The following is an 8,111-nucleotide window of genomic DNA, read 5'->3' on the forward strand; positions in this document are numbered from 1 at the left end:
ATTCAAACATAATGAGATGGTATACGCTCAAGCATTTCTAGATGATACTACGTAGAAAGACTACTGCTCCAAGATCCCAAATTATCCAAGACAAAAAGAGGACCGAAAAGATGTGCAACAGAATGCTTTAATAGCCGGTAAAATGACTTTTACTTATACTTAAATATCACCAAGCCATTTGAAGAAATAATCTTCCTTCATTATTAATTTTAATTAATACTTTACATTCACGTAAAAACATAGCATGTTTGTGTAACATAGTAAGCACTGAAGCATTGTATAATTTTACAATCCTCCAGCTTAAAATCAACCCATGATAAAGAAAATGTGAATTCTTCTTAAAAGGACTATTTTAGTATATGGGATAGACACTGAGGATTAACAAGCAATGTGAAAATTAGTAATCACAAAAAGTAGATTAAAACTAACCCATGACGATATCCTGAGCTGACAATTCTGCACGCACGTCAATAAGTTCAGAATTACTGTGCTGCTGGCGCTGCAGCAGAACATACACTTTATTGCTTGTAACGCTTGAACGCTGCAATATAGCAATCAACTTTATTTCCTTTATAATGTCAGAACATTCAGTTTTAATTTAGTTAATTTTGCTACTAACATTTTATATGGACTGAGTTCTTCGAAATCTTTCATTTCATGCTCCATTAATACCGCATGCGATCTTAAGTTTTAACGCAAATTTCTTCTACTTATTGCATGTAACGATGTTTTGAACAAAGTTTCCGGAACTAAGTTTGCCCCATTTCTTACCTTGAACAGTGGGATATAATACACCGTACCTAATAAATGTCGAGTTGTACTATATTCTGAATAGAATTTCATAACATAGAAAAGTCTCTTCCGTTTCATACCCCTAATGATAGATAGAGCAACTAATAGATGAAACAGAAAGAGAAATTCGTCATACAAATGATTATATTAATATCATTTCTTCCAGTAATGATACCCTAAATAGCTATCCGGTATACTCCTAAAAGCTTCGTTCAACCGGATCCAGTTAGCACAATATAAATCCCAAACAGCTATTTTATTCAACCGATCGAAGAGACCTTACAAGTCAATCGAAGACCCCTCACGACCAAATGCGCATCGTACCGCTATGTAATGGTTTTGCAGCCCATGAATGGTACCCACTGTGAAACATTTCCAAGCTGATTTATTGTTTTGGATGACATCGTAGTGGCATCCGATTTTGATGACATGCATCGGAACTTCGGTCAGAGTTCATGTTTCGATTGGCGTACGTGTTTGCGTGAATTTATGACGTACGTGGGCTGCTGACATTTGTTTGTTCTACGTGCGAATGTGTTGATCGGTATACTAGTACGGTAACCTGTGTGAATCACTGATGAATATGAAATGATGCAAAGATTACAGAATTATTACCATGCAAAGATTTACCTGTTGATTGCTGATATGCACCGGTTGCATGTTTTCGGAAGAGTCACAAATTAGATTGTCCTATGTAAAGATAGATGTAATGGATAATTTGATATATATTTGCGTGTAAATGACAGACGTATAACTGTTACGTATGCTTTCAGTGAGCAAGTATTGCAACTTCAATGCATGTTGTTTGCTTAAAATCTCTTTGCTTGCTATCTCGTTATCACTGATTTTTATCAAAAGCCAATCCTGCTGATTATTTAGTTATTTAACGAAATACTTTTATCACTCTTCAAGAAGTTTAAATGATTCAAAAAAGAACTAACTTCAAATGACTTTAAACTGTCAGAATAAGGAAGTATATTTGAAAACTGTTTAGTGATAATGCAAAGGAAGGAAAGGATTTTATTCAGCAAATTATTTTTGACTGTGCACGAAACCGAGTGGTTAGATCGACTAATTTAACACGTATCTTAAATTATTTCAGTTGATAGATTGGCATTAGTTGTCAAGACATATCATAGTGGTGTGACATAATGGTTCAGGAAAGTACGATGATTTGGTAGGTTAAATACTTTTTCTTTGTGTGATTAATTTTCTTGGCCTTTATGATGCTTTCATATCCTGTATAACTAGATAAAGAAGATAATTTCTTGTTTGATTAGTTTTTTTTTTTTCTGCTTTGGTTTGCGTTGAATCAGATTGAAATACTCTCCGGAATATATGTCATAGCATATTTGAATGTTGGAGGAGGTTGACATCATATATGGACGCATATATGCATACATATGTCTACTTTTTAATGTCTGCCTTTTAAATTATGTTGGGCATTACACACTGATGCTACAAAGCATTTTTTTTTAATACGAAAGAGATAATTCCCGCATGTTGCTGTAGTTGTAACTCTTGTCTTACATAGTAGGAAGCAAATACTGATATTTGCCAATACTGATAGCAAATACTGATATCTGTACGTATAAGATATATTAAGCGCTTTACTGAAGTGTGTAGTATATCGTATTTTCAGTGTTGATAATTCGGAGTGGATGCGAAACGGTGATTTTGCACCAACCCGTTTGCAGTGTCAACAAGATGCTGTAAATTTAGTGTTGCAATGTAAGCTTCGTGCAAATCCAGAAAACGCTGTTGGATTGATTGCTATGGCTGAGTATGTTTTTAGTGCGTGCAAGGTTCAAAAGTTTTAAAAGGGTATTAGTAAGAAATAAGGTCTCTGACAGTTGATTTCAGTTGAGAAGTAAACCTTCATTATCAGAAGTACTATCGGTAGGAAAATAAGGTATTTTCTAAGGTGTCACTAGTTAATAAGTAACATCTTGCTTTCTATAATATTATAGGCTATAGTAACAGTTCTACAAAGGTGTACAAGTTACCTTAAGCTCCACCGTTCTTTTTAGTATAAAACTTTAGTATAAAGTTTTTAGTATAAAGCTCACTCTGCGGAATGTTGTCCTCATATTCACTGAAATCTTAAATAAGATTAGACGATTTAAACCCTCCGGATTTCCAGTACTATATCTCCAGCATTACGCATAGATATTAGCATTTTTTGGATGGCATCATCATCAGCCTTCCGAAAAAAGAAAAAAATCAGCCGTTTCAGTCTTCACTTTAATCCATCTGTAAGTTAGTTAATGAAGAAATATACAATTGCAGTACCGTGGAAGTGCTGACAACATTGACGCAAGAAAACGGAAAACTGTTTATGAAACTTCATCAAGTGGAACCAAAAGTAAGTGGTCACATCGTTCGATTCTGTGTGGTGCTAGTAATATAGGTATCGCACAGTTGCAGCATGTTTCTCTACCTTGCCATCGGTTTCTTGAAAACTTTCCATGAAAATATTCATCAAACCGTTTCGGTGTTGGATACAGTCATTTTCTGAAGGTTTTCCCTAAATCGATTATGTGAGGTGTAAAATGTTTGAAGAAAGTGCTTATAATTAATGGAGGGAAACTGACATGTACTACGTCTTTACGGACTAGTTTTGTTGATTGTTATATGCATATTTAATGCATATCGCCCGCACAAAAATAAAAAAAATTATCAATTAGTATACATCCTTCTATTAATGTGTATATTAATGAACTTTACTTTTGGAAAACCGTAAAAACAAATGCTATAGCAAAATTCTTTTTTATTTTACAGGGTGCTTCAAATTTTATCAATGCAATTAAAGTGGCACACTTGGCGTTAAAGCATCGTCAAAATAGAAACCACAAAATGCGAATTGTCGTCTTTATTGGTAGCCCAATTGATCATTTGAATTCTGCTGAGGTTTGCTTATTACTTTTTTTCTTAATGTAATATCATTCTCAGTTCATTTTTTTTTAAAAAAATAGTCATTAGGAAAAAATTTTCACGTAAAATCCTGTTTCTGTGTAAAATCTCCATAGTATCTGTGACTCACCCTATTTATCACCTAGTTTACGCATAGCGAGAACATAGATTCACAATGAGGTAAAATTTACAATAATTTTGGCTTAAAGAAAATTATATAATTCAGCTTACAAAGCTTGCGAAAAAGTTGAAGAAAGAGAAAGTCCAAGTAGATGTTATATGCTTTGGTGAAGCAGATTCAACTGATAGTGAAATTATGGGGCAGTTTATCGAAACGCTGAATGGAAAGTAAGTCGTAACACGAGATCTACTTCACTAATGACTAAAATTTAAATAGTTACAACGTATTTTAAAGGATATTTCCATAGAAGTAAGCTGACAAACATTGTTTAGTATATTGGGTGGTTGAGTTTTGGTAGAGCAAACCGCTAACTTACATAATGTTAAATGAATGTAGAACTACTGCTTCTCAATCGTTGAATTAAGAATTATAACCTTTATAACTATAAAATGTAATAGTACTTTTTTCTATAAATATGTAGTAGTACTTCTTTTAGTATTCTTTATTGTATTTACTTTCAATCTTCCTGTTTAGAGAAGGAAGTGGTTCGAATTTGGTAGTTGTGCCGGCAAGTTCATCACTTGCGGAAGCACTGGTATCTTCACCAATATGCCGTGGTGAAGATGGTACTGCTGCGCCAGTAGTAGCTGCAGGCGGAGGCGGATTCGAATTTGGAATTGATCCTGAAGATGATCCGGATTTAGCACTGGTTATAAATTGCATCGTTTCTAAATAAATGTATAAAAGTTGGACTGTCAAATTAGTTTTGATGGTATACTTTGCTGTCAAAACCTGTGCTGAGAGCACTTAAAAGAAGCGGAGAAAACGTTCGAATGCTTTTTCGTTTAATTCTTTTTATTTTTCATTTGGCAAAGTATCATAATTTAAGGCACTTCGCGTTTCATTGGAAGAACAACGTCAACGACAAAGAGGTGGTGGGACAGATGATACTGAATCGCAGCCAGCAAATACTACTGGAAGTAAGTAATTCTAGCTTTGACAGTATGTATGTTGGGAAGAAATTATAACTATCATCTGTTTTAATTCCAATAAATAAAAGACGCTTTTTGCAAATTTTTGATACAGATTTGAAATATCCTTTTTTTTTTTGCACATTTCGTTTTTTATATTAAGATGATATTATGACGATGGATCCTGGAGCAATGACAGAAGAACAGCAATTGGAATGGGCGTTACGTATGTCGATGCAGGAAGGTACGGGTATTGCTAGTTCCGCTACATTACAAACGCCTTCGCCAAATGCGGCCACATCTGGTCAGTTAGCAACAACTGAAATGTCTGCCATGGAAACTGCTACTACTCCGAAAGTCGACCAGAGCGGTACTACTGAAGAGATGGAGGTTGACGATTCAGCTACTACACGGGACGCTACGATGGTAGCTTTCTTTTTTTTCAGATTTTTTATATCTGAAGCATCATACCATGCATACAGCTCTCTATGTTACACTAAATCCTTAAAAGTAAACTATGGGAGAAAAGGTAGAGAATTTCAAGATTCCATCTTTACCCAATTTCACGCCATAATTCCACATGAGTTGGGGCCTACAGCAAAGTCACCAGGGTAATCGAACGAATTGTAATAAGCTCTATAAAGCCAGTCTATGAATGATGTTGTTTGGGTTTCTATAGATAAAATCACAATGCTTTGATATTGCTTTGATATTGATATTATTTGGCATATTACATTTCTCCATTCCGTACCAGCTATCGAAGCACGATCTTCTTAGGGCTAACATTGTCTGTTAATTCCTTAGAGGATTGCCTTATGTAGATTAAGTCAAAAAGCTAATCATTTTTCGTAGACCGAGGATGATCAACTTGGTCAACTGATGAGTGATCCTGAATTACTTCGTCAACTTCTGGCGGACCTACCTGGCGTAGACCCAAATTCGCAGGAAGTTCGTGATGCGGTCAATAGTGCTGCTGCGGCCAGAGAAAAGGTAAATTCTTTCTGACACTTCTATACAACCTTCCGAATAAAAAAAAAGAATTTAGAGTTGTATTTGAATATTTTCAGAAAGAAGATAAAAATGATGATAAGACGACAAAATAAACGAATGGTGTGTTAGGAAGTGAAAACAACTGAATTGTAGTATCACCATGCATTGGGAATGAATTTTTTAAAATTTTCTATGTTTTGTAATGATTTTTACGTCCGCATATTTAAAGTAACTGGTTATTTGTCTTTTGACACGCTCAAACACAACGCTTTGGAATATTAATCGTCCTCTATCCTTTGGAATAGATAGGTTCTATTGAGCCAGGCATGGATTAAAATCTCATTTTTGGATTCACCAACGATAACCATACGCCCTGTACTCTAGTATATTGTCATAGATAAGGGAACGGTATTTCCCAATGAGAACTTGCCAAATTCCTTGTGTTCACATACTGTGACATGTGACAGAGTAATCTTACGTCCATACATTGCTCGTCATGAAAATAAGGTAATGCTACGTCATTGTCGTAACCTCAGCAATATTTTATTTTGAAATAACAATAGATCCTACGCGCACAAATACTTCTTATGCAAGCTGCTAAAAAATGTAAATGTCTTATTGACATCCCGATACAAGTCTTAGTAGAAGTTGAAACGTCATAAAACACGGATGGTATCCCATGCCTTTCATATCATGATTCCGAATAAACATGAGAAAATGAAATTCTTATTTGTTCTTTTTATTTGGAAAAAAGATCTAACAAAGGCTTATTCTCCTATGGCAGAGTCTAATGGAGGCTTCCTACGTAATCCAGTTTTTTTACGAATAGCCGAACTGCTGATGAAGCACGAATATTGAGCAAAAAAAGTTTAAAATGGATATTTGGGAAATATTAGGATTTGGCATTTAAGTGTCCTAAATATTGAGACTGCAACATCATATGTAGTTTTAATTAGGAAGAATATGCAGCTGTATGATTTCTCCAACATTAATTTTTAACAGCGATCAAAATCAATAGAATTGAAGCGAAAGAACAGTTCTGATCCCATTTTGAAGCTGTTTTGACATAGAAAGTGCAAGGCAGAGTATCCAAAGTGGTTTGAAAATCTACACGACCACTTGCGTAAATAATTGTCATAAATGCCATATTAATTAGAACCCAGAGTTATGTGAAGGAAATGGTCTCAGACATCTAGCAATAACTCCAGGTTAAGGCTTTTTTGTAATAGACTTCGATACTTTATTTAATTAATTGTTCCAGCACAAATTAACAACATATTATGGAACACCATCAAACGTTACAGGAATATACTTTGACACCACCGAATTATCTATCATCTCTCTCCTTGCAGGCAAATCTCTCACAAGCATTTGCATCAATCGACCGAGCACGTGTGGATTAAAATTGTTTACTTTCGTATCCGTTTCACCAAATTCAAATGTACCTTTATCGTGATCATATCGGTTATATAGATTTAATGGTCCTTCCACGTAGCACAAATTCGAACGTTTATTTATAATTCCCTACAAAGAAGAAAGAAGAAAAGCATGCTGAAAGTTTTCCGTACCTATAAATTTGAGGAAAAGGTTGAAACAAATCAAAGATAAGGAACTTTAACTTAGATAAAATTAAGCCTAAGTGATAAGCATGACTTACGTAAATAAATATATTTAAAAAAACGCACCTCAATGTCCACGTTAATAAGTAAAGTGTTCAGTTGAGCTATGGCAAAGAAAAACTGCTTTCCATCCGACATTACTAACTGTGATACAAGCGGATATTCGATATCGTTGTATTGTGTGAAACCTGAAAAAGAGATCGTAACCCGAAATTATTGTTTTTCAATTTTCCAATTTAAGTTCTGATAGATATCCTTTTTTCATTTGCCTTTCAATGAGAATTTTCTGCAGAACTTACATCGCAGTTTATAGCAATATCTTATAAAGAATAGTTAATATCGTCAATTGGATAATCATTTAATTGAAAAACAAACAATTTCCAAAATTTAATAGAAACTAAACACATACCCAACGTATGAGCCTGAGCATTTAACCAAGAAAAGAGCGACACAACAGCGGAAGCTCGAAGGCATTCATTGCGAACTATTTTCTCTTCCTCACCCTTCACTTTCCACTTTTTACAATGCATATCCAAATCATTAAATTGTTTAAATCCTATTTGACCATATTTATATTCTTCACCTGAAGAATCTATCTGAATGCTGAGATTTTCGGGAATTCAAAGTTAAATCTTAAATGCTTCAGTCTATTTTTCAAAAAAATTTTCTGGTTTTCGGTTGAAATGAGCAACAGGAGTTCAAAGT

The 8,111-nt window shown here is 34.5% G+C and overlaps 3 protein-coding genes across 3 annotated transcripts in view; 1 reads left to right on the forward strand and 2 right to left on the reverse strand.

The window, feature by feature from the left end:
- LOAG_04871 (hypothetical protein) overlaps positions 1–870 on the reverse strand; it is a gene marked incomplete at its 5' end in the record, with an annotated part of 3,374 nt that extends 2,504 nt beyond the window's left edge. Inside the window, 2 exons of the mRNA XM_020446702.1 lie at positions 430–541; positions 772–870. Coding sequence (XP_020302991.1) covers positions 430–541; positions 772–870 — 211 coding nt within the window. The remainder of the gene's footprint in view (positions 1–429; positions 542–771) is intronic.
- Positions 871–1,888: 1,018 nt separating this feature from the next.
- Positions 1,889–6,023, forward strand: LOAG_17971 (hypothetical protein). The gene is made up of 10 exons (XM_020450640.1): positions 1,889–1,969; positions 2,435–2,575; positions 3,082–3,157; positions 3,574–3,702; positions 3,932–4,053; positions 4,361–4,535; positions 4,716–4,806; positions 4,961–5,223; positions 5,650–5,787; positions 5,865–6,023. Exons 1-10 carry the CDS (start codon positions 1,944–1,946, stop codon positions 5,898–5,900), a joined length of 1,197 nt encoding a protein of 398 aa, XP_020305653.1. The 5' UTR covers positions 1,889–1,943; the 3' UTR covers positions 5,901–6,023.
- A 994-nt stretch (positions 6,024–7,017) lies between these two features.
- LOAG_17972 (hypothetical protein) overlaps positions 7,018–8,111 on the reverse strand; it is a 4,183-nt gene continuing 3,089 nt past the window's right edge. The window contains exons 8-10 of the mRNA XM_020450641.1: positions 7,816–7,989; positions 7,473–7,594; positions 7,018–7,311 (exon numbers count right to left, since the gene is read on the reverse strand). Of these exons, the coding sequence (XP_020305654.1) occupies positions 7,066–7,311; positions 7,473–7,594; positions 7,816–7,989 (542 nt within the window). The 3' untranslated portion in view covers positions 7,018–7,065. The remainder of the gene's footprint in view (positions 7,312–7,472; positions 7,595–7,815; positions 7,990–8,111) is intronic.

Source organism: Loa loa (genome assembly GCF_000183805.2).
Source record: "Loa loa unplaced genomic scaffold supercont3.164, whole genome shotgun sequence".
In the NCBI taxonomy this organism is placed as follows: Eukaryota; Metazoa; Nematoda; class Chromadorea; order Rhabditida; family Onchocercidae; genus Loa; species Loa loa.

What these genes read in the sequence shown, in the direction of transcription:
- LOAG_17971 (XM_020450640.1), top strand. Translation starts at nt 1,944, where the DNA reads ATGGTTCAGGAAAGTACGATGATTTG. An exon ending in GGATTGATTGCTATGGCTGA is followed by an intron (nt 2,576 to 3,081) that starts GTATGTTTTTAG and finishes ATACAATTGCAG; the next exon opens with TACCGTGGAAGTGCTGACAA. An exon ending in TTCATCAAGTGGAACCAAAA is followed by an intron (nt 3,158 to 3,573) that starts GTAAGTGGTCAC and finishes TTTATTTTACAG; the next exon opens with GGTGCTTCAAATTTTATCAA.